This window comes from Pristis pectinata, chromosome 3 (genome assembly GCF_009764475.1).
Source record: "Pristis pectinata isolate sPriPec2 chromosome 3, sPriPec2.1.pri, whole genome shotgun sequence".
In the NCBI taxonomy this organism is placed as follows: domain Eukaryota; kingdom Metazoa; phylum Chordata; class Chondrichthyes; order Rhinopristiformes; family Pristidae; genus Pristis; species Pristis pectinata.
The window spans coordinates 66268362-66293961 of NC_067407.1; the positions used below are offsets into that span (position 1 = coordinate 66268362).

A 25600-nucleotide genomic window follows, 5' to 3' on the forward strand; every position below is an offset into this window, starting at 1 on the left:
CAATTTTAATTTACAGACACTTAAATTTTCTGAATTCATTCATAGATTGGGATGCCACTGGCAAGGTAGCATTTATTATCTATCCATAGTCATTCTGAACTGAAGAGATGTTTAATGGTCAAATGCATTGCTATAGGTCTGGACTTTTATGCCAGGCTGGGTAAAGACAACAGATTTCCTTCCCTGAAGACCATTAGTGAACTAAATTGGCTTTTGCCACAATCTGTTGGTTTCTTGATGATATAAGAAATACTACCATTGTATTCCAGATTTATATTTAAATATTTGTATTTAAATTCCCTGCTGCCATGGTGGAATTCAAATGTATGGCTCTTGATCTAGGCATGTAAATGCTGTTTCATTAATATGGTAAGAGTAAGGCTGTAGCATAGCCTTAAAGTTCATTGCAGTTGTTTAGACAGCTTTAGGTTGGCAAACAAATAATTCATAAAAGTGTCAACAAATGCAGTATATTTCTCTTAGAGGAGACGAAAGCCAAGAGATGTGGATTTAAAGTAATAGAAGGATTTGTGGATGAGGAAGAGATAAGATGCCTACTGTGCCACAAATCATAGGATCCATGATCTGTGGATAGGATACAGAAGAAAGACTGCAGATGCTGGAAATCTGGAGCAACATACAAAATGCTGGAGGATCTCAGCAGGTCAGGCAGCATCGAAAGAGGGAAATGGACAGTTGACATTTTGGGTCAAGACTTTTTATCAGGACTAGAAAGAAAGAGGGGAAGTGGCCAGTATAAAAGGGTGGGGTGAGGGGGTGGAGCAAGAGCTGGGAGGTGATAGGTGAATCCAGGTGAGAGGGGGAAGATAGGAAAGTGCGGGAGGGGAGAGTGGGAATAATGTACAAAGCTGGGAGGTGATTGGTGGAAGTGACAAAGGGCTGAAGAAGATTGAATCTGATAGGAGAGGACAGTGGACCCTGGGATAAAGGGAAGGAGGTGAAGAGGACTGGAGGGAGGAATGTGTGGGTGATGGGCAGATCGAGAGGGTGGGGGAGGGGAAAGAGAAGGGGTGATGGGGCCGGTGGGATAAGGGAAAACAAAAATGGGGAGACAGAGGGGAGTGACCCCTCCGGCAACCACTTCCCTGCATAGATGCAGTATGACCCGCTGAGTTCCTCCAGCATTTCGAGTGTTGCTCTTTGTATAGGATGTTGGAGTAAAATAAAATCCTAGAAAGGTTAAAAGCTTTTTCTTGCCAAGTTGGATTTTTGTATAACCTGCTGTCTGGGTTGTGTTTATCAAAATTTAGCCTAGATTGTGCCAGAAGCGGGAAGAGTTGATGCATTTGCTGTGTTAAGTACTTCATTTAAGGTCGGCAGAATTCATGCTAGTCATTTTAAAACATACCATCCCTGTTTTGCAATATTTCATAATGACTGTGATTTACAGAAATAACTAATTATTTGGGTCCTGCACCTTTGCTAGTCTTCTAGCACAAAGGCATTGGATTGTTAATTTGGAATATGAAAAATGCCATAACTTGTGAATTTGACAACTGTTTATGATTAGTGAAGGAAGAAATTTTTGTGGATGTGGAGTGGTGGGTGAACACTGTTCAGAATGGGTAGCTGGCTTCCTGGAGTTGAGCTGGTAGTAGTTACTTCTCTATTGTTTGCAACAGAGCTGTTCAGGGCTTGGAGGGATGTTGTCTATAATTTCATGCTAAGTAAGCAATCAGGAGATGAAAGTCTCTAAGATGTTCAGCAAACATGTATGTATTTAGAGAAATACTTTAAGACTATAATTTTTATGGATTATATGCCAGATCCCTTAAGCAGCTGTACTAAGCCAATACATTTCACCGGGTTATTTTAAACTCTAGTTCATTATGTATTCCTGCTTCCTCATGCAGTTTTCATCTGTTTTAAGGGTCTAGCTAAAAATATTTTCCATTTTCCAACTGGTACTAACCAAAGTGTAAAACAATCTATATTCTCACTGTTTGCTGTTTAGTCATTCGTTCTTTTTTTAAAAATTTTATTTACAGCGTGGTAACAGGCCCTTCTGGCCCAATGAGTCCGCGCCGCCCATTTTTTAAACCCAAATTAACCTACCTGTACGTCTTTGCAATGTGGGAGGAAACTGGAGCTCCCGGAGGAAACCCACACAGACACGGGAGAACGTACAAACTCCTTTCAGACAGCTACGGGAATCGAACCCCGATCGCTGGCGCTGTAATAGCGTCACGCTAACCACTATGCTACCGTGCTGTTCTTGCATATGGACTTTGTGAAGAGAGAATTCATGTTCCCCTTGATTGAACAGCTAACTCACTCTGGTTACCAGAACGCAGTGTGCACACAGAACACTGTACCAGTTGAATTCATTGAGACAAAGATTCACCTCCAATCTCATCTACTGCATTCAATGCTCTCGACGTGGATCCCAAGGAAATGAGTAAAAAGATGACACTCCTATTATTTCTGGTCCATTGTATTAGTATGTTTAATGGTGCAATCTCAGCTGCTCTTGATTGCAAAAGATGCTTTAAAAGAGTCAATTCTAATAAAATTGTGATTTGTAGTTAATGCTTGTTTGCCGATTCTACACAAGCTAATTTGTAGCTAATAGAAAGTAATTTGCCACATATAGTACCAACAGTAGTGAACTCTTGCTTTACTTTCCATTGTTGACAGAGAGTAGTAAAGTGAAAGAAGCTGCATGTGAAAAAGCCAGAGAGAAGAAAGCCACTAAACCTGTGCGTAAGGTACAGAAAATAACTCGATCACCAAGCCCTGACACCAAACCAAGTGAGTAAACCAAATATTCTTTTTTAGACACTGCAGTTTTTTCTTTTGCCAGAGTATGTATCAGGCTAAAGTACAAACGTGTAATTTTTGCCATAAATGTGGAAGCAAAATGGAGTAGATTAAATAGCACTGCAAAATTCAACTGCACAGACATGCAAATCGTTTCAGAAACACAGATAAATCCAAATTCCTAATCCTTTTAGATTTCTTTAACTGAATCTTGTGTTGGCATGAAAACTGCTTTAACTCCAATTAATTTTGCCTGGCCACTGTAAAGCAGCTCTGATTTCACTGAGTGAACTCAAATAAAGCAAAACCCAGCCTTATTGCAGCTTCAGCAGCACAAGGATACAGAACTGAAAATCTTGATGGCTGAAAGACAATTATAATCAGAGATAGTGGTAGGGGTGTCTGGGAAATGCTCACGTGACATTTATAGCTCTCAAACTCTGATTGTTAAGCAGCTGAAGTTTGATTACTTTCCAATATTTATTACTGTCTGTGAAAGCTTGGGATCTCTAACACCTCTTTGAAATAATAAAATGTTATCTAACAGAATTTCCTTAAGATCTAAGTCAATTCTGGCTGCTGTCTGTAAGGAGTTTGTACGTTTTCCCCATGTCTGCGTGGGTTTTCTCCGGGTGCTCCGGTTTCCTCCCACATTCCAAAGACATACGGGTTAGGAAGTTGTGGGCATGCTATGTTGGCGCCAGAAGCGTGGCGACACTTGTGGGCTGCCCCCAGAACACTCTATGCAAAAAGATGCATTTCACTGTGTTTCGATGTACATGTGACTAAAAGATATCTTAATCTTAAATTATTTTTGATAATTTACAATTTGCTATGCTGTTTGAAATTTGACTATAATGGCATGGGACAGAATTGAATTTATTTACTGTTTTCATATCATGTGAGTCTCAAATTTCTGCTGGAAAGTGCTAAGCAGATTCAAGTTTGACTTCCATACCTTCATGATTTATATGAAACGATATAATAAAGCACATTAATATGAGATGTAATGGAGCCTGCATTAGTCTTGCATAGTAAATTAAGGTCCTCTTAAAAATTACAGTTGTTGCAACAATGTCCCCAAGTTATCCTTATCCTTCTATTAAAATCTCAAAACCAGGCATAAGGATATATTCATTTGTCTCTAGGGTATATTACCACTGATAAGATTTTTTTAAAAAGATACAATAAGTCCAATACTTTATAGTGTGTTTGTATAGCTGAGACAATTTGTTATCTTAATTTCTTCCAAACCTAAACCTTGGCACTCTGGTATTCTAGTTCCGAGTTGCATTGGAACAATAGTTTCTAATTTTACTTATTGCATGTTATAATTAGAATGAGAGTTCAACTCACTTACCTGCATGGTTCACTGATATTCCAGTCATGCAACAGGTAATATAGATAAATTAAATTAAAGTTTTGTGTATAGACAGACACATCAATGTACATCTAGCATATGCATGAAGATGATTGTGATGTTTCATTCTTTTTGCATTAGTGATCCTGGCAAGTAGTCTTTCGCAGACACCACTATCATTGCCCCACTGAACTTGTGTCCTTGTATCTTGACTCCATTTTGTCCCCTTTGGCTCAGTCCCTTCCTGCCTATGTCCATGACACTTCGAATGCTCTCCACCACTTCAACAACTTCCAGTTCCCTGGCCCTGACCACCTCATTTTCGCCATGGACATTGAGTCTCTGTACACCTCCATCCCCATCAGGAAGGCCTTGAGGCTCTCAGTTTCTTTCTCGATAACAGACCCAACCAGTTCCCCTCCACCACCACCCTCCTCCGTCTGGCAGAACTGGTATTCACCTGTAACAACTTTTGGCTCCTCCCACTTTCTCCAAACTAAAGGTGTAGCCATGGGCACTTGCATGGGCCCCCGCTATGCCTGCCTCTTTGTAGGCTACATTGGAATAGTCCATGTTCCAAGCCTACACCGGTAATGCCCCCCAACTCTTTCTCCACTACATTGATGACTGCACTGGGGCTGCTTCCTGCACCCGAGCTGAGCTCACCAATTTCATCAACTTTGCTTCCAACTTCCACCCTGCCCTCAGATTCACTTGGTCCATCTCTGACACCTCTGTTCCCTTTCTGGATCTCTGTCTATATCTTCGGAGACAGATTAACCAGAGACGACATCTACAAACCCACTGACTCCCACAGTTACCTTGACTACATCTCTTCCCACCCTGTCACTTGTAAGGTTTCTGTTCCAGTTCCTCCGGCTCCATCGTGTCTGTTCCCACGATGAGACTTTTCATTCTATGACATCAGAGATGTCCTTTCCTTTCTTATCCAGTGACTGGGTTTTCCATTTCATCACCATCAATGCTGCCTTTACCCATATCTCTTCCACACATCTGCACCACCCACACCCCACCCCCCCACCACCAACATAACAGGGACGGGGTTCCCCTTGTCCTCACCTTCCACCCCACGAGCCTCCGTATCCTACACATCATTCTCTGCAACTTCTACCACCTTCAACGGGATCCTACCACCAGGCACATCTTCCCCTCACCCCCTGTTTCCACTTTCCGAAGGGATCACTCTCTCCACGACTCCCTTGTCCACTCGTCCTTCCCCACTGATTAACCCCCCTGGCAACCACGCCAAGTGCTACACCTGTCCCTACACCACCTCCCTCGCCACAATTCAGGGTCCCAGACAATCCTTCCAGGTGAGGCAGCTCTTCGCCTGTGAGTCCGACGGTATCATTTATTGCATCTGGCGCTCCTGGTGCGGCCTCCTATACGTCAGTGAGACCCGACGCAGAGTGGGTGACCACTTCGTTGAGCACCTTTGCTTTGTCCGCCACAACAGCCAGGACGTTCCAGTGGCCACCCACTTCAATTCCACATCCCATTTCCATACTGACGTGTCTATCCATGGCCTCCTCTACTGCCACGGTGAGGCCGGGCTCATGTTGGAGGAACAACACCCAATACCTCGTATTCTGCCTTTGGGAGTCTCCAACATGATGGCCTCAACATCGATTTCTCTAACTTCCGGTAACCCCCACCCCTTTTTTCTTTCTCCCCTCCCCTCCCCTCCCCTCCCCGGTTCGCTGCCTTCTCCTACTGGATTCCTCCTTCAGCCCTTTGCCTCTTCTACCTATCACCTCACAGCATATTACATCTTCTCCTTCCCCCCCCTCCCCCCCTCCCCCCACCCACCTTCCCCTGAACTCGCCTATCCCCTGCCTGCATGTGCTGCTCCTCCTACCTTATTCTGGCTTCTGTCCTCTTTCTTTCCAGTCCTGATGAAGGTCCTCGGCCCGAAACGTTGACTGTTTATTTCCCTCCATGGATGCTGTCTGACTTGAGTTCCTCCAGCACTTTTTGTGTATTGCTTCAGATTCCAGCATCTGCAGTATTTTTTGTGTCTTAGTCTTTCACGGAGAAGTTTTGAATTATCCAGCCAACAGGTTTCTTGGGAAGCATTGTAAAATTCTCTTGTAACTCTTTCTCTGTCAATATCAGAACGGGCCAGGTCTTCCATCTTTGATAGTAGCTCAGTTTTCCTCTCTCCTTTAGCTCAGCCTGACTTGCTGGGCATGTTCTAGAGCCCTTTCACGTCTTGGTCTGAGTTCTCACTCTAAATGCCCTCATTTCATCACTTTTATGAACAAAGTGTGTTGTCTCCTAACTATCCCATAGATCAAGTCTCCTTTTACAGCTTTTCTCCAAAGCAACATCAGTGATATTCCCCTTGTCCTATTCATCCCTTCCCCATTCTATCTGCAATTTAGTACTACCTTATTTTCTCTCCTTCCCAGTTCTGACAAAGGCTCTTCAACCTGAAATATTAATTCTTTTTCTTTCCACAGTTATTGCCTGATCTGCTGAGTCTTTCATGCATTTTCAATTTTTATTTCTGTTTTTGAGCATCTGCATTTTTTCACTTGGAGAACTGTATCTTTTTAAATTGCATGTCATTTTTTTTTCCATTCTAGGCACCAAGAGTGCATATGAAATCAGCACAAAGAGGGGTCCTTATGCCATTATATGTGTTACTAACAACACTGCTCTATTAGGAGCCAGGTGCAAACCCCAACCCTTATCCCTGCTATGTGAATCCCTGCCCTCTGGAGCTTCCATAGTAATAAAGTGGTGATTTCATGGCTCAGTGCGGATTAAACCTGAGGCAATGTGCAAGGGCTGCCTGTGAGAGTTTATTGGGGTAATTGCAGCAGGTTGGGATGAGTGGTGCGGTTGCTCACTGCTGAAATGTGGTGTTTGCGGCTGTGCCCTGGCTGGCATTGAATGTGGGCAATGCTGCAGACTCTAGTTCCATGTACTGACCCATCATCCAGACCCTACATTCTCTTGCATCACCTCCTGTTGCAAGTGACGGCCAATGGCCATTAATGAACTTGTTACCATAAGAGAAACCTCTAGTTTGAGGAAAGCTGTGCAGCCACAATACCTTCCTTCACATCCATGAGGATGTAGTCTCAAAATAAGTGGTTGACCATTCAGGATGAAGATGAGAACTATTTTAACCCAGAGAGTTGTGAATCATTGAAATTCTCCACCTTGAAGAGCTGTGAAGGCTCAGTTGCTGCTAAGGAAATCAAGGGATATGGAGTTTGTACAGGGAAAGTAGTGTTGAGGTAAAAAATGTGAATTCATCCACTTTGCACAAAGCAGAAGACCAGAGTACCTTTTTAAAAATGGTGACAGATTCTGAAATATTGATGTTCAAGGACGTCCGGGTCCCCTTGAACACATTATTGAAAGCCAGTGTGCAGGTGCAGTGAGAGATTGGGGACTTTTATTGTGAGAGGATTTGTATGCAGGAATAAAGGGATCTTACTTGAATTACATAGGGTTTTGGTGGGATTACACCTGGCGTATGGTGGACAATTTTGATTTCCTTATCTCAGAAAGGATTTACTTGCCGTACAGAGAATGCATTAAAAATTCCAAAGCATTGAGGCTACCATGTATATCACCTGCTGGCCTACGCATTATGTAATTCTTTCCAAACTAAGGCTGGCTAAAAGTGGGGTGCAGCTCTTTCTGTGATCTGCCCTAATCCTTGTGTATATTATTTACTTATCACGCTGGCTTTCTTAAAGGTGCACTCTTGAGCAAGCCTCCATGGAGTTAAGTCTGCCAGCTAAATATAGCAAAAGCCTGCAGCAGTGAGCCAAACTTGTCGCATGTCATGCCTTTGTAAAGAAATTGGGGGAGGAGATTTGCTGCAGTACATTCCACTGTTTATGGATGGCTTACCACTTGCTATAAATAGCCTCCAGTCTGAAAGAGAGTGTGCAGCAGGGTGGGCTTTTAATGGCTTCTTGCTACTACATCAACCTCTGGAGATGATTCTCTCAAGCAATTCATTGGCAATAATTGGGCCTGCTATCAAAGTGTCTGAATTCACATTTTTTTATGCACTTACGGGATGTGGGTCTTGATGGCAAGATCACCATTTATTACTGTTAGTGGTGAGCTTCCTGTTGCACCACCTGTAATTCATCTGGTGATTGATACCCCTTCAGTGGTCACTGATGGACTAAAAATACTGGAAGTCCCTATCTAAGTTGAGGAAACAGCAGTGTTTTTCTAAGTCAACAAGGCTTGCAACTTGAAGAGGGATCCACAGGTGGTAGTGTTACCTTTTTCTCCTCTTTTTGGCCAGGATTGCACATTTGGGATGTGCTGTTGGAATAGGTGAGTCCTGGAGTGAATAGTAAACTAATCAAGCAGTCTGCTTTGCCCTGCATGGTGTCAAGGTACTTTGATGTTGTTGGAGCTACAGTAGTCCGGCAAATGAGGCATATTACATCACATTTTTGTGTTCTGGATGATGGAAAGACTTTGAGGTGTCGGAGAATGAGTCACTTGCATAAAAGCTACAATCTCTGATCTGCTCTTGCTGTCACGTTATTTGATGTAACTTATCCAGTTGAGTTTTTGGTCTCCATGCCTCTACTTATTCTTGAATGTTACTTGCCACAGCAACTGATGTCTGAATATTGTCCAGTCTTGCTACGTGCAGCCACGGACCAATTCATTCTCCGAATTGAATGGAATTTAATACTGCGCATTTGTCAAAGAATATCTGCAGTTCTGCTTTTATGACAGAAGGAAGGTTATTGTGGAAGCACCTGGCAGTGGTTGGCCCTTGGATTCTGCCCTGAGGAGCTCTTGCAACAATGTTTGTGCTGTGATGATTGACCTACAATCACCACAAGCGTCTTTCTTTCGGTGACTCCAGTCACTGGAGTGTTTCCTCTTGATGCCCATTGACTTTAGTTTTACCAGGACTTAATGTCACACTCAGTTAAATGTTGCCATGATATCAATGGCATTCTCATTCAACCTTAGAATTCATCCCCTTAGTCCATGTTTTGGCCAAGGCTGTAATGAACATGGAACATAGTACAGTACAGCCCACAATGTCTGTGATGACCATGATGCCAATCTAACTAATCCATTTGCCTGCATGTGGTCTATATCCCTCCATCCAGTGCCTGTTCACATGTCTGTCTGAATGTCTCTTAAACATGGCCATCACATTTGTTTCTACAATCTCCCCTGGCAGTGCATTCCAGGCACCTACCATTGTCTGTATTTTTTAAATAATCTTGCCTCACACACCTCCTTTAAACTCCTGCTCTCACTTTAAACCTATGCCCTCTATTATTTGACATTTCCACCCTGGAGAAAAAAACTGGCTATCTACCCATTCTGTGCTTCTCATTTTATATACTTTTATCAGGTGATCCCTCTGACACTGCAGAGAAAACAATCCAAGTTTGTCCAACCTCTTGTAGCTAATACATCCAATCCAGGTAACATCCTGGTGAACCTCTCAAAAGCCTCAACATCCTTCCTGTGGTGTGACAACCAGAAATGCGCACAAAACTCCAAATCTGGCTTAAACAAAGTTTTATACGGGTGCAACATCTCAACTGCTATACTCAACACCCCAGCGGCCTCCTTTACCACCCCATCCACTTGTGTTGTCACCTTCATGGTAATATGGACTTGCATCCAAAGATCCTTCTGTACATCCTTATAAGGGTCCTGCCATTTACTGCATACCTTCCTCTTGCATTTGACCTTCCAAAATGCATCACCTCACACTTATCTGGTCTGAAGCTGAGTGGTCCTGGTAAAACCCAAACTGGGCTTCGGCGAGGAACTTATTGGAGAGTAAATTCTACTTGATAATACTTCAATGATATCTTCCATTACTTTGAATGAGATTAGACTGGGCAGTAATTGGCAGTTTTGAATTTGTCCCATCTTATTGTATGTGTATCTTAACAATTTTGCACATTGATGGATAGATGTCAATGTTGTAACTGTATAGAAGCAACTTGGTTAAGGCATGGCTATGTCTGGAATGCAAGTCTTCTATACTTCCAGCTGGGATGTGGTCCCATTGTCCTCATTGTGTCCAATGCTCTCAACTATTTCTTGATGTCATGTTGAGTGAATTGAATTAGCTGAAAAATCAGCTTCTGTGAAAACGATGGAATTCTTAGGAGGAAGAAGAGATTGACCATCCACTTGAACCTTCTGTTAAAGATGGATGTAGATGTTTTGCCCTGGTATGTAAATGCTGGGTCTTTGAAGGTGGAGGAATGTTCTTGGAGCCATTACTTGCCCCATCTCAGCTTACTGTTTGTTTGCTTACCTCCATTCACAGCAAGATTGTCAGGACTGGAGAGCTGTGATCTGATGTCGGTTATGGGGTCACTTATCTCTGTCCACTGCATTCTACTTTTGTTGGTTAACAGATGCATATTCAAGTATTTCTCTTCCCTCCTTGCCCTTCTGCATTCATGGGATTAGGGTGATGGGATCAGGATGTGTTGGACTCTGAATTACAGGTCATGATGCAATACAGTTCTGCAGCTATTAATGGCCCACAGTGTTTAATGGATGCCCACTTTTGAGCTGCCAAATCTGTTTGTCTATTTCAGTTTGCAGAGTTAATGTGCTGCCCAAGAGGATGCTTGATGTCATTAAAAGATAGTGTGCCAGACACACTCAGCATGTCAGTCAGCATCTTTGGAAAAGGGAAGAGCAACAATTAAGTGTTTCAGGTCAGGAACCCTTCATAAGATCTGGGAAATAGATGAGCAAATTAGTTTTAGGTAGCAGAGAAAGTGGGGCAGGGATGGGAAAGCAAAGTGAATATCTCTGATAGGGTGATTTCAGGTAACTTAATGTAGCAGTTAAGCTTGGTTGTGCAATGTGTTGCTGATGTAAGACTGTGGGACATGTCCAGCAGACCAGACTATATATTTTTTTTTAAAAAAAGAAAAAACTGAGCCAAAATGAAAGGCAGAAATAGCCAGTTCCAATACAAACAGAGACAATTGCCTAAAGTGTGAGAATTCCATATTCTCAGTGAGTTCCATATTGAAAGCTTCAATATGCCCAGACAAGATGTGCTGTTCCTCAGGTTTGCAGTGGAAACCTCAATACAGTGCAGGAGGCCACAGACACAAAGGTCAGAGTGGTGATAGATGGTCAGTTAAAGTGTATGATGTTTTGGTGATAGGTTGGATGTTATCTCCAAAAACACTAATGTTGTCACCCTACCAGGAACAAGTGCATCTGCACCTAGGTAAGGACAAGATCAAGTAGGTTCATTACCTGTTTCTTTGTTCATCACCTGCCATGGGCAATCTCTGGTCGTTATGTCCAATGGGTCATTGGTGGTGCTGCTGAGCCATTTCTGGTGAAAGGCGTTGGATTCCCCAGCCCAGACTACATTTTGTCTTTGCTACTCGCAGTGCTTCTTCCAAATGCCATTCAGTGTGAATTAGCTCTGATTTGTCAGTTGAAGGAAGATGAAAGATAGTAATCAGGAAGAGATCTCCATGCCTTTGTTTGATGTGATGCCACGCAACATGGCAACATTACAAAAAATCCTCTTCATTTGCTTCCTCCTGTAGCCAAAGAGCTTCTCTCAAAGTCATTGCAGATTCCTTTCATAAGTTACACCTTGTTAGCCATAGAATCAAAATTGTACAGCACAAACAGGCCCTTTTGGTCCATCTCATTCATACTGACCATGATGCATGTCTCTGCTATTCCTGTTTGCCTGCATTGGGCTGTGTCCCTCTTTGTCTTTCCTATCTAACTACCTTTCCAAATGCCTTTTAAATGTAATTGTATCTGCCTGTACCATCACCTTTGGCAATTTGTTCCAGATATTCACCACCTTCTGGCACAATAGTACACCATTTGCACAACAGCAAATGGTGGAAACACTTGCATGTGAAAAGAGAAGGAGAACTAACTAAGGTCGAAGATCCTTTGTCAGGGTATGTAATCCTGGTAGTTATGCTGTCAGAGTGACAACAGAAGGCTTAGCCAGAAGACTGAAGCTATGTGCTTTTCTTTGCGGACTCTGGGCAGTTGTAGAGCCAGAGGCATGTAGTAGAAGTCTTGAAGGGTAACTTTTGGAGTCAGTGAACTGATGCTGGATATCTGTATGAGTTGGAGATTAAAGGTACAATGATTATGACCAAGAATGAAAGAGATTGCTGAGAAAATAGGGCTTATAAATGAGTGCAGAACCTTTAAGAACTGAGTAGATTGCTTGAGGGATAGAAGCATTAATTTGCCTTGAATATAAACCAGTTGATGTCTTTAGCTGCCCAATATCATCCTTTACAGATGGTTGGGTGTGATGAAAATACATTGAGATTTAGGTTACAGTTCTATTGTAGGGAGATCCTATTGGCTATCATTAGAATTTGTGGAGTGGGATTTTAATAATTTGTGCTTTCATCCAAGAGGATGTCCTTTGAAGATTTGTGTAGGCTGTATAGAATAAGTTTGTGATAAATTATTATTTTTTGATTCCAGGTGCCCATGTTATCAGCACAGCTTCGTGGCGTGAAGGCCAGAAACTGGTAAAAATGGTTCTGGGACCTGCACCAAAGACAATAACTGAAAGTAAGATGGACACTAGCTTGAAAACCAGGAAAGAGAGGAATGCCACACCTAGTGAGTAGCTGCCATTCTTAGCCAATGTTCTTGATTATGTTGACCAATACCTATTAATGAAGCGGCATCCATTAATGCTGTGTATGCAGCAAATACCATGACTGGTCTTGTCAATCATGTGTAAATCTGCATTGGGTACAGTTGACCTTGAGTTGTGTTTTGGTTTGAGTCACGAGATCCATTAAAGTAAGATTACGGCAAAATGAGCAACATAGACTAACAATGGGGGAAACCATGTATTCTGTGATTAACATTGAGAATGGTTCTTGTGTTCATTCCTGTAACATTCACTATTTTCATCCAATTCTACCCCCCTCCTTCCCCTCATGCTCTTTAACACCATTTCTGAAAGAGCATTCAAAATTGCATACAAAACCAGTAGTATCAGAGGTTGCCTGTAACCAATGAGTTAAGGGCTTAGTTAAAGTTTTAAGACCATGACAGTTCTAAAAATTGCAAATGCTTGTGCTGTACTGAAGGGGTTTCATTGATATTTCTAAAATGAGTGTTTTAGTAATGGAAAATGGATATGAATTCCAATGAAACACATTCTTTTCTAACTGAACCCAGTTTCTGTTGCTTTGCTGGTATTTGGTCTGTCTAGAAGTGCATTTTGTACCACTAGAAGATATTACTGAGCTTCTATTATTACTAACTTGTAAAACATTTCTCTTTGTTTTATGTTCCTTACTTCCAGCTAGGCAGACTTGCATCACTTGCTAATGTCCACTGAATGCAGATATTGGCAATGATTTTAAAATCTTACTGCCTGTGATATCCAACGCAACAATGCCCTCTGCAAAGAGAGATGCAAGGGCGAGGAAGGGAAGAGAAATGTGTGGGAGGGGTTGGGAAAGAAGAAGAGAGGGAAAGGGGAAAAAAGACAATTGGGAAAGTTTGGCTGGGAAAAAGGTGAAATTGAAAGTAAACTGGTAAGGGCTGGTATGGTGTACCAGTAAGAAAATGGCCCATGCAATCAGTACAAATAGTCAGTGTTACTGATGTAATTGTACTAGTGAGAAATTAAGTTACTTTCACTCCTGGGAATTGAGGCCAGCCTACCTGCTCTGCTGGGCAATAATGGTGGAGGATTTGGATGCAGGACAGGGAGATGAGACAGAAGTTAGTGTCCATTTACTCCCACCTGTAGTTTGGGAGCCTGAGTTTTCTGATAGTTGGGGTGATTGATGCCTAAAGTTGTAATGTATGAGCCTGAAGTTTCTCTGCATACCAATTGCTGGGTCAGCTAAATCCACAGATTACCAAGTGTGTCTATAGTGGTGGTGTCCTTGCTACTGAGTTGGAAAGTAGTATATTTGGGTCCACTCCAGAGATTTGTACACATTAGATTTGAAACATTAATGTAGTATATGGGCGATTGCTGTATTTTGGTTAGGTCTCCCAGCCAGATGAAAACTCCCAAGATATTTTGGGTGAAAAATTACTTGTTATTTGCTTGATTGTTGCTTTGTTTTGGTCGGCTCATGCAAAGTTTCAAATAATGAAGATGGGGTCATATAGAAGTATGGCGTAGGAAGTCCTGACTTAACAATGATAGCCAGCTTTAACAAGGATGTGGGCTGTAAGTACTATACTCCCCTCATTCTAAGGTAAGGAGTAAATTCCCAGCTGAGACAAGTAAACACACACCAGATGCTCAGATTGAGACCTTCCTCTGTATCAACTCTATTCCAGCCTAATGAACCAACAGTTTATTTGTTCTATTTTATAAACTGGTTAATCATTTGACCCTTTGAGAGTTATCTTTAAAATAGTACAATTTCAGGCAAGGGGTAGATGTTGTTTAAGCTCAAATATGTAAAACTTGGTATAAAATCAGAAAATGCTGGAAACATTCAGCAGATGACACTGCATGTATGGAAAGAAAAACTGGGGCGGGGGGAACATTTCAGATCTGCAACCATGCTTCAGAATTTGTCCAGAACTGATAAAAGGTCTTTTGAGCTGACTTCCACAGATGCCACCCTTACCTGTTGGGTATATCCAACATTTTCTGTTTCTATTTCAGATGTACGGTGTTTGCATTTTTTTCTTTGCTCAGTCCAAAACTTAATTTTTGATTACATGCCTCTGTGCCAATTTCTTGAAAACAGCAACTTGCTGTCATATGAACATAGAAATTGAGGGCAGGAGTAGGCCACTCCGATGATTGTGTTTGCTCTGTCATTCAATGATATCATAGCTGATTGGATTATAATCTCAACTCCACACTCCTGCCTCACCCAGGTCTTTCACTCCTTTGCTTATCAATAGCTACCTGTGTCTTAAAAATAGTGAAAGACTTGTTTTCTATCATCCTTTTGAGGAAGCAAGTACAGTGGGCAGAGCAGACAGGCAGGTTAGGGAGTATGGGATGGCTGACAGGCTCAATATTTACTTTGATGCAAGGAGCCTCGCAGGTAAATTAAATGAGTTTAGAGCATGGATCAGCACTTGGGATTACAATATTATTGCAATGATAAAAATGTTCCTGAAGAAAGGGTAGGACTGGCAGTTTAATGTTCTGGGGTATTGAAGTTTCGGATGTGAAACTTATGAAAGTTTCGTACTTCCACACTTGCCCAGTTTCATTTCCTAAGATGAGGTCAAGTACAACGCTTAGTCTTGTAGGACTACATAATGTCTCCAAAAACTAGCTTGGGCACATGTAAGCCCCTTGCACTAATGCAGTCACATTCAATATTGGGGAGGTTAAAATCACTCAGCACTATAACCCTAATGCTTTTGCACCTTTCTGCAATTTGCTTACATTATCTGTTCCTCTAATTCCTGCTGACTGTTGGGAGGCCTATAGTATAAACCCAGTAAAGTGATAATTCTCTTATTCTTACGTTCTTCCCATATGGCCATATTGGACAATCCCTTCAGGATATCTTCTCTACATATTGCTGTGATGATCTCTCTAGTCAACAGTGTGACTTCCCCTTCTCTTTTGTATCTCCCTCTCTGATACCTGAACCCTTTGTATACTGGAACATTAAGCTGCCCTTCACTCAACCACATTTCTGTGATTGCATTAATATCATAATTCAATGTTCTAAGGTCATTGGACTTGAGGCTCCTTACATTAAAGTAAATGCAGTTGAACCTACCAGCACCCTGCCCACCCCCCCCCCCCCATCCCTCCACCCGTGTTCCCTATACTGCCTCTGTTTCCGCCCACTGGACTTGATTTATCCTCTACATTTGCATCAGTCTTCCCACCTTTCAGATTGCTGCTGAGTTTTCTACACCCTACCAAATTAGTTTAAATCTTCCTGAGTAGCATGAGCAAGCCTCCGTGTTGGAATATTTGTCCCTTCCACTTCAGATCTGACCTCCTTGTACAGGCCCCACCTGCCCCAGAATCTGTTGCAATGATCCAAGTACCTAAAGCCCTGTCTCGTAAACCAGTTCTTTAACCACGAAATCATCTAATCTGTCCAACTATTTTTACCCTCACTAGCATGTGGCACAGAGTAATTGTGATATTACGACCCTATAGGTCCTGCATTTTAACATCTGCTTAACTCCCTAAGTTTGCTCTGAAGGTATTAGTTTATTATTGTCACTTGTACCGAGGTACAATGAGAAACTTGTCTTACAAACCGATTGTACAGGTCAATTCATTACACGGTGCAGTTACATTGAGGTAGTACAGAGTGCATTGATGTAGTACAGGTAAAAACAGTAACGGTACAGAGTAAAGTATCACAGCTACAGAGAAAGTGCAGTGCAATAAGGTGCAAGGTCACAACAAGGTAGATCGTGAGGTCATAGTCCATCTCGTTGTATAAGGGAACCGTTCAATAGTCTTATCACAGTGGGGTAGAAGCTGTCCTTAAGTCTGGTGGTACGTGCCCTCAGGCTCCTGTATCTTCTACCTGATGGAAGAGGAGAGAAGAGAGAATGTCCCAGGTGGGTGGGGTCTTTGATTATGCTGGCTGCTTCACCAAGACAACGAGAGGTAAAGACAGAGTCCAAGGAGGGGAGGCTGGTGTCTGTGATGCTCTGGGCTGTGTCCACAACTCTCTGCAGCTTCTTGCGGTCCTGGGCAAAGCAGTTGCTGTGCCAAGCCGTGATGTATCCAGATAGGATGCTTTCTATGGTGCATCAGTAAAAGTTGGTGAGAGTCAAAGGGGACAAGCCAAATTTCTTTAGCCTCCTGAGGAAGTAGAGGTGCTGGTGAGCTTTCTTGGCCATGGCATCTATGTGATTTGACCAGGACAGGCTGTTGGTGATGTTCACACCCAGGAACTTGAAGCTCTCAACCCTCTTAACCTCAGCACCATTGTAGACAGGTGCATGCACACCGCCCCCTTTCCTGAAGTCAATGACCAGCTCTTTTGTTTTGTTGACATTGAGCTTGTCTACCTTTCTACCTAGGTTGTTAGTACCAACATGTACTACAGCTTCTGGTTGTTCTCCTTTTACCTCAATGTTCTGTACCTGTTCCAAGACGTCCATGATCCTGGCACCAGCGAGGCAACAGCCCATTGTGGACTCTTGCTTTTGGCCACGGGGTCTATTCCACTCACTAACAAATCCCCTACTATTAGTGCTCTTCATGACTTTCCCTCCCTGCATTGCATCAGAATCAACTGTGGTGCTGTAAACTTTGCTGTTGCTGTCACTTCTGAGATGCCATTTCTTTCCCAACCTTTTGCCCGCCACCCCCCCCCCCCCTGCATGGTATCAAAACAAATGTCTGTTTGAGAGGAGAATGACCACGAGTGACCACAGGAAGGGTAGTGAGGGCAGGCAGCAGAGATACTACCTACCTGCCCTTGCTCATGGTCACCCATCTCTCTCACAGCTGTGCTGTGACCAACTCATACTATCTTCAACATATTTTGCATCTTGGATACTCCATAGTGAACACAGCCACAACACCAATTGCTCTGTGGTCTGTCAGGAGTGGCAGCTGGACGGACTTCTGGCGGGTAGAGTCACCAGGGATATTGGAAATGTCCCTAATCTATATACTGCAGGAGGAGCATACCACTGTCCTGGCTTCCATATCCTTTATTCCCAATCACTTTAAGAAAGAAGAAAAAGATATATCTGGTCACTACTCCCTCTCCTCACTGAAGCCAGACGTTCATCAATGTGTGCACTTTGACCTCGACAGCAGCAATTCGACTTCTCAGCACCTCTCGATGGCTGCTGCCACTCTGCCTGGTGTTTCTTTTATAACTTGACGATCCCACATGTGCTACCAGTCTCACTGATGCTTATAGGTATTGGTTTATTAGTGTCACTTGTACCGAGGTACAGTGAAAAGCTTGTCTTACAAACCAATCGTACAGATCAATTCATTACACACTGCAGTTACATTGAGTCAGTACAGAGTGCATTGATGTTGTACAGGTTAAAAACAATAACAGTACAGAGTAAAGTTTCACAACTACAGAGAGAGTGCAGTGCAATAAGGTGTGAGGTCACAACAAGGTGGATCGTGAGGTCAAAGTCCATCCCATTGTATAAGGGAACTGTTCAATAGCCTTATCACAGTGGGGTAGAATCTGTCCTTAAGTCTGGTGGTACGTGCCTTCAAGCTCCTGTATCTTCTACCTGATGGAAGAGGAGAGAAGAGAGAATGTCCTGGGTGGATGGGGTCTTTGATTATGCTGGCTGCTTCACCAAGACAACAAGAGGTAAAGACAGAGTCCAAGGGGGGGAGGCTGGTGTCCGTAATGCTCTGGGCTGTGTCCACAACTCTCTGCAGTTTTTTGCAGTCCTGGGCAGAGCAGTTGCTGTACCAAGCCGTGATACATCCAGATAGGATGCTTTCTATGGTGCATTGGTAAAAGTTGGTGAGAGTCAAAGGGGACAAACCAAATTTCTTTAGCCTCCTGAGGAAGTAGAGGTGCTGGTGAGCTTTCTTGGCCGTGGCTTCTACGTGATTTGACCGGGACAGGCTGTTGGTGATGTTCACTCCCAGGAACTTGAAGCTGTCAACCCTCTCGACCTCAGCACCATTGATGTAGACAGGTGCATGTACACTGCCCCCTTTCCTGAAGTCAATGACCAGCTCTTTTGTTTTGTTGACATTGAGGGCAAGGTTGTTGTTATGACACCATTCCACTAAGCTCGGCCTTGGTTGATATCTGGAATGCACTACCAGAGGAGGTGAATCAGATGCAATCACTATGTTTGAGAGAGATTTAGACAGGCACGTGAAGAGACAAGGCCTAATGGTGGCAAATGGAATTAGTGTAGATTGGCAAAATGGTTGGCTTGGATGTGATGGGCCAAAGGGCCTGCTTCTTCACTGTACAACCCTGACTCTAAGGGAATTCCAGAGACGCATGACCTTCAGAATTTTGCATTGTTTGTCTTAAATGAGCGACCCCTTAGTTTTAACTTGTGACTCCCTAGTTCTAGATTATCTAATGGGGAAAATCCCTCCCACATCCACTTTATCAATGACCATTAGGATGTTTCAACCAAGCTACTCTCGCTTTTCTAGTCCCAAGCAGAAGCAAGTCTAGCCTGTCCACCCTTTCCTCATTGATAACGTGCCAGTTCCAGATCTAGTAATGCTTCCAACGTATTAACATCCCTATATCAGGGAACCAATACTAAACACAGTTCTCCAGATATTATCTCCTGATGACCTGATATAACTGAAACATAACCTCCCTGCTTTTGTATTCAATTCCTCCATCAATAGACAATAATACTGTTGGCCTTCCTACACCCAGCTCCCTGAAGGTAGAAGCACTGGTAGATAAGATGGTAATGAAGGCATATTGCTGAATTGCCTTCAGTAGCCAGACCATAGAATAAAAATGTAGGGATGTAATAGCACAACTATGCTTAGATCACAGCTTAAGTACTCTCTGCTATTCTGGCTGCCACACTATACTAAGGATATGATTGCACTGGAGAAGGTGTAGAGGAAAGATTCACCAGGATGTTGTCTGGGATGGACCATTTCAGCTATGAGGAGACACTGTTTAAGCTGGGTTAGCCTGACCTCAGTGGTTGGTAATATTTTAGAGTCCATTATCAAGGATGAAATTTCAGAGAACTTGGAAGTACATGATAAAATAGGGCAAAGTTAGCACCATTTCACTAAGGGGAGATCTTGCCTGACATATCTGTTGACACTATTTACAGTGGATGACGTGTAATGACCTTAGCCTCGAATCTTTGCCTTGAAATAATTGAGGGATGGTGGGGAGTTGGGAGGAGATTCTTTGATCGTGGCACAGGATTCTAATGGCAGTATCCCCCAGTGTAACACTGGGGAATCTCAGTAAGATTGCAGTCACACCACAGAAAGCATCAGAGTTGCTGACAAATTTGTCTTTTGAGTTCATTAGCAAGTGAGACCTATATGTTTGAATCACATGCTGGTGTCCAGAAGTTCAATTTCAACAACTGAACATCAGGGGTTCTATTTGGAACTGCTGGCTTAGTCTGCACAATCTAGCCCATTACTGTCAGATTTTGATGGGAATAATATAGATGGGTACTTAATAGTCAGTATGAATGGTGGGTCAAAGCCTGTTTTGGGGCTCATCTCTGACAATTTTAATATCTTGCAGTGGGTTAAGATGAATTGAGAAGTGATGGGATGACTTAAAATTGTTGAGCGAGTATGCAAAATCAAGTCTAACTCTGCCGTTCCTAGTAAATTTCAAAATTAATTTATGATATGAAATATTCTATTACTTGTCATGCTACAAAAGAACTTCCTTTTATTCCTTTCACTTGCACCTCTTCCAAGTAGTTGCAGCTTAATGTTCTCTTGGAAACTTGATTTATTGCGGAGCTAAATGATGTTATGATTTGAATGGCAAATTTCATTTGTTGGCAGGAGCCCTTCCATTTTGACAGCATTGTATCAGTGTAGGAACATATTTTTGTATGCCAGTGATGATAATGTATCAGATCCTATGTATGTGAAAGGCTGTAATTGAATCCCATGTCAAAAGCCCTTTTGTTCTGTTCTTGCACTTGGGTCTGGCCGGATATAATAAAGTAGTATCTATTTGTGTAATTTATAAACATAATTTGGGGATTGAATAACATGATTTATAAAACTCTTATCTTCTGTTCCTAAACTTCGTTATCTCCTCCCCATCTTGTTTGACGCTAGGTTCTTGTTTTTTTTGCCCTATCCATAGAAAATGCCACAAGAGCAGACCCTGACCCTAGACTCGAAACTTCCAGAAAGTCGAGGCCCAGAAGCTCTGAGCCTCGCACAGCAAAGCAGCCATTGGGGGATGACTGGAGAAAGGAAGAGGGGCAAAACAAACTGGAAGTGCTGAATACACATGCGCTGTCAGCCGAAGTAAGAGAGATCCTTGATGACCTTCAGCTTGAGGGAACTCGGAAAGGTTCAGAAGAAAAGGCAAATTTGGAAGGTGGCAAACAGATTACAGGAGGCCGTGCCTTCTGCAGAAGTGTGAGCCCAATTAAGAGAAAGCAGGAGAAGTCCAACCTGAGTACTGAAATGCAGCTGAAGCGATTGAGGCATTATGATGCAGAGGAGGTAAGGCAATATATTGCCAGACAACAAGTAGAGAGGAAGAAGAGGCAGACAGAAGAGAAGAAAGCTCAGAAGGAAGCAATGGAACAAAAGAACAAACGATTGCAAGAACTCTACAGGAAACAAAAAGAAGCCTTCTCGAAGCCTAGGCCGGAACCAGTGTGCCAGAAATATTTACAGGAGACTTTCTCAAAATGTGTAACTGAGCTGGCGAAGTTTAATGAGCCGCCTCCCAACCAACCAGTACCAGAGGAGAAACAGGTAACCCCTTTTATGCAGCTATGTGCTGTTTCTGATTGATGTAATTTAAAATCTTCCCTCACATAGCGAAGAGTAGAAGAGGTTGTAAATGACCATGGAGGGAGACCTGAGCTAGCAAGATTAAACTAATTTTTCATGCAAGCCAATGTATCCAAATGTTTGAGCCTGCAGTACCAGAGCCTATCAAATGGGTTGCATATAAATTTAGTAAAAATAAAAGGAAGTAGGAGTAGGCCTTTGAGGCTGCTCCCCCTTTTTGTTAAGATCATGACTGATCTCTTACTTCAGTGGCATTTTTTTTAGCACTATCGCTATATTTTTTGAATTCCCTTAATACATGGAAATTTATCCATATCTGTTTTGAATGAACACCATGACTGAGCCTCCACAGCACTCTAGGTAAAGAATTTCAAAGGCTTCCTTAAATGAAGAAATTGCTCCTCATATCCATCCTAAATGCCTATCCCTTATTCTAAAACTGCCCCGATCCTAGATTCCTCAGCCAGGGGACACACTCTCCCTGTATCTAGTCTGTCAATCCCTTTAAGAATTTTGTACCTTTCGACGAGTTCTCACATTCTTCAGAACTCCAGAGAATACAGTACAAACCCTCCTAATGCAGCAATCCCCACCCTCCTTGGAACCAATCTAGCGGATCTTTGCTGCACTCCCTCTACAGCAAGACTATCCTTTCTTGGGCAAGGAGATGAAAGCTGCATACTCCAAATGCAGTCTTACCAAGGTCACGTAAAGCCGCAGTAAGACTTTTAGTCTTCTATTTAAATTTTTCTTGTAAAATCTAACATACAGTTTTCCCTCCTAATTGCTTGCTGCACCCACATACTGGCTTTCAGCAACTATGTTACAAGCACACCTCGATCCCTTTTGGACATCAACACATCACAAGCTTTCACCATTTAACAAATACTCTGCTTTTCCATCATGTGTACTGAAATGGAAGACCACATTTTTCCATATTCTGTCTGCCGTGTTCTGGCCCACTCACCATATTCAAGTCCACCTGAAGCCTCTGCACCATTCTCCATGCTTGCAACTCCACCTTATTTGGTATCCTCAGCAAACTGAAACATGACATTTGATCCCCTTGGCCAAATTGTTGATGCAGATTTATTAAAAGTTGGGTCTCTGGCTCTGACCCCTGCAGTATCCCACTAGTCACAGCCTGCTAACTTGAGAACAATCCATATATTCCTACCGTTTGTTTTCTCAGTGATGACCAATTCTCAATTCATGTCCTACATTACCTACAATTCCATATGTTCTGACCTTGTTGGCCAAACTCCTGTGCAGGAACTTATGCCTTCCCAAAAAAAACACATTGACCACCTCCCTGGTTCCCTTATCTATTCCACTATTCATATCTGCAAAGAACTCTAGCAGATTATTTCCTTTTATGTTGGCTCTTCTCAAGCCAATTATTGTTTACAAGATATTCTGTTATTACATCCTTTATTAAAGTTTCCACCATTTCCCTATATCACTGTCAGTTATTCTCAGTTTTCTCTCTCCCACCCTCCCTTAAATAATGTGATCATCTTTGCTCCCCTCCAGTCAACTGGAACAATTCTAGAATCTATAGAACTGTGGAAAGTTTTAACTAGAGCACCCATGATGTCTAAAGCCATCTCTTTCAAAATTCTGGAATGTAAATAGTCAGGCCTTTGAGATTTATTAGTTTCAAGTTCACCAGCTTCTCTCATACTAATTTTTGACTGATACTTAATTCCTTTAGTTTCTCATTCTCACTAGGTCCTTGATTCTCTAATATATCTATTTTATGTGTGTCTTCCATGATGAGTGTAAAGTAATTGTTTAATTTCCTCTACCATTTCCTTATTCCCTACTATAAATGCTTTTGTCTCTGTCTATAAGGTGCTCAGACTTGCCTTTTCATTTTAATGTACCGATTTTAAAAAAAATACAGTATGTTATGTTGTATTTTTACTTAATTTGTCACTATTATGGTGTAAGATGTTATTTGACCAGCAATGTAGGTGCTAATCTTGAACCTGATGTAACAACAACTTGCATTTGTGTAGCACCTTTTAATATAGGAAAATATTCTAAGGCATTCATAGAAGTGTTATCAGATAATAATTAACACTGAGCCAGGGGAGATATTAGGATGCATTACTGAAATATACCTGATTTTTGGGAGAACTTTTGAAGACAAAGTAGACTGAATTCCTGAGCTTGGATGCAGATAGATCAAAGAGTGCACACAGTAGTCATTTATTTCTTAATAGCATGTGACACTCAATTAGAAAAAGCCTTGAATGTGTTTTGTAGACAATATTTCTAGCTTCTGTTGTCAGGTTTGCTTTTGGTAATGTTGATTACAACCATTTTGGTGCTGTGACAGGTCAGAACCTCAACTTGAGTTTCAGGTGTGAAATTACAGAAAGATAAATTTAGGATGCCACTATACATTCAAGAACTTTGTAGAGAAGAAGAAATGCTTAGCATTAGCTTAGCCTGGATGGTTGTCATTGAGAGACCAGGAGGTGTGTCTCACCAAATTAATTTAGAGGTACAAAGAAACTAGAGAATAGGGTTTAGCATAATGTTCTAATTTAAGATGGGTAAGTGGATCTGGAAGGTTAGTACCAGAGAGAGCTGAATGGGCAATCTCAATTTTACTAAATCAAGTTCACAGATCCTTGATAAGGTTCTTTTGATGTGGACCAACCAAATCTGGTGCTGGATGGCCAAGCAGGTTCAGTACAAAATTTTCTTTGTAACATTCTGAGTCACATGCTATTAAGAGATGGCTTTGTTTTTTAATATTGTTGGGTCTCTATAATAGTTTTCTGTTCATTTTTTTTTCAGCCAAAGACTGTCTACCAGCCTTCAGGAGAATCTGACAAAGAGAACAAAGGACAGGATCGCCCCCTTAGTGCCTCGTCGAGCAGTGACATGTCTCTCTCCGAGTCTCGGCAGCCTCCTGGCAGGTAAGACGCATTTTGCATTTGAAGATATTTCAACTAGTGCGCCTTTTTAACTAGATTTAATCTATTAATCCACAGTTAGATTGTGCATAACTTTATTCATGGAAAGAATCAAAATGAGGTGCATTCCATCAATACTCGCCACCTGTTATTGTTCACTTGTTTTCCCAAGTATTTTTGTCTTTTAATTTTTTCAGCCTCTAATCTGAATATTGACAATGCAAAACAAATGCCTCTTCCCCACTTATTTGCATTCCTGTTCTCTGCCACTGGCATAATGTCTTGAGTTCACCATATAAGTGATTCGTGCCATTGGTCTCAGCTATCTGTTTCCTGTTACAATAGCCACCTGCTTATTGAATGAAACCAGGTACATGGTCCCTTGCCAAACAAGAGCAGTGGGGCAATTTGTCGAAGTATTTCAGTTGATTTGAGCTTGGGGCACTTTCTTTCTAAAATGCCTCCAAGGCTGAAGAATTCTAGTTAGTTTATTCTGATGTTATTCACCTTTTTATATGCTGCCTTAGGCTACGATGGTCAAAACTGTATCTTGGTATTTATTTACAGAACTTACTCACTGGCCAACCTGCTTTGCATGTTTCCTACTTTCTCTGTTCTGGGTTATTCTTGTTTTTCTCTACACTCGCACACTTTTTCTTTTTAGCAATTTTGTTTGAGTTGGAACATCATAAATCCCCAATAGAGCCCTTAAAGGTTCACTGCATTTGTAATTGCTTTCTCAAATTTTCTCATCTTTGGCAATAGCAAGTCTCCCTTAAGGTCAATTTTCTTCCACTTATTGGTTAACAACCAAGTTGCATGTAAATTCTTCCACTTCATAGAGCTTTACATTTGCAATTCGAGTAAAACTTTCTGTTGCGGATTTTTAATGAAAATATTTGGAATTGGTTCATTATTGTCATTTGTAATGAGGTACAGTGGAAAAACTTGGCTTGCAAACTATTCATACAGATAAATTCATTACACAGTGCCTTGAGGTAGTACAAGGTTAAAAACTAACTGAATGCAGAATAAAGTGTAGCAGTTACAGAGGAAGTGCAGTACAGGTAGACAATAAGGTGCAAG

At 42.0% G+C, this 25600-nt stretch overlaps 1 protein-coding gene across 4 annotated transcripts in view; it reads left to right on the forward strand.

Moving 5' to 3' along the window:
- The window catches only part of cep350 (centrosomal protein 350), a 173482-nt gene that overhangs the window by 48007 nt on the left and 99875 nt on the right, over positions 1-25600 (forward strand). For 3 of the 4 annotated variants that reach the window (XM_052011681.1, XM_052011680.1, XM_052011682.1), the window contains exons 8-11: positions 2659-2772; positions 12641-12781; positions 20920-21545; positions 24396-24517. In XM_052011681.1, the coding sequence (XP_051867641.1) occupies positions 2659-2772; positions 12641-12781; positions 20920-21545; positions 24396-24517 (1003 nt within the window). The remainder of the gene's footprint in view (positions 1-2658; positions 2773-12640; positions 12782-20919; positions 21546-24395; positions 24518-25600) is intronic. The other variant, XM_052011683.1, reaches the window with a different exon arrangement.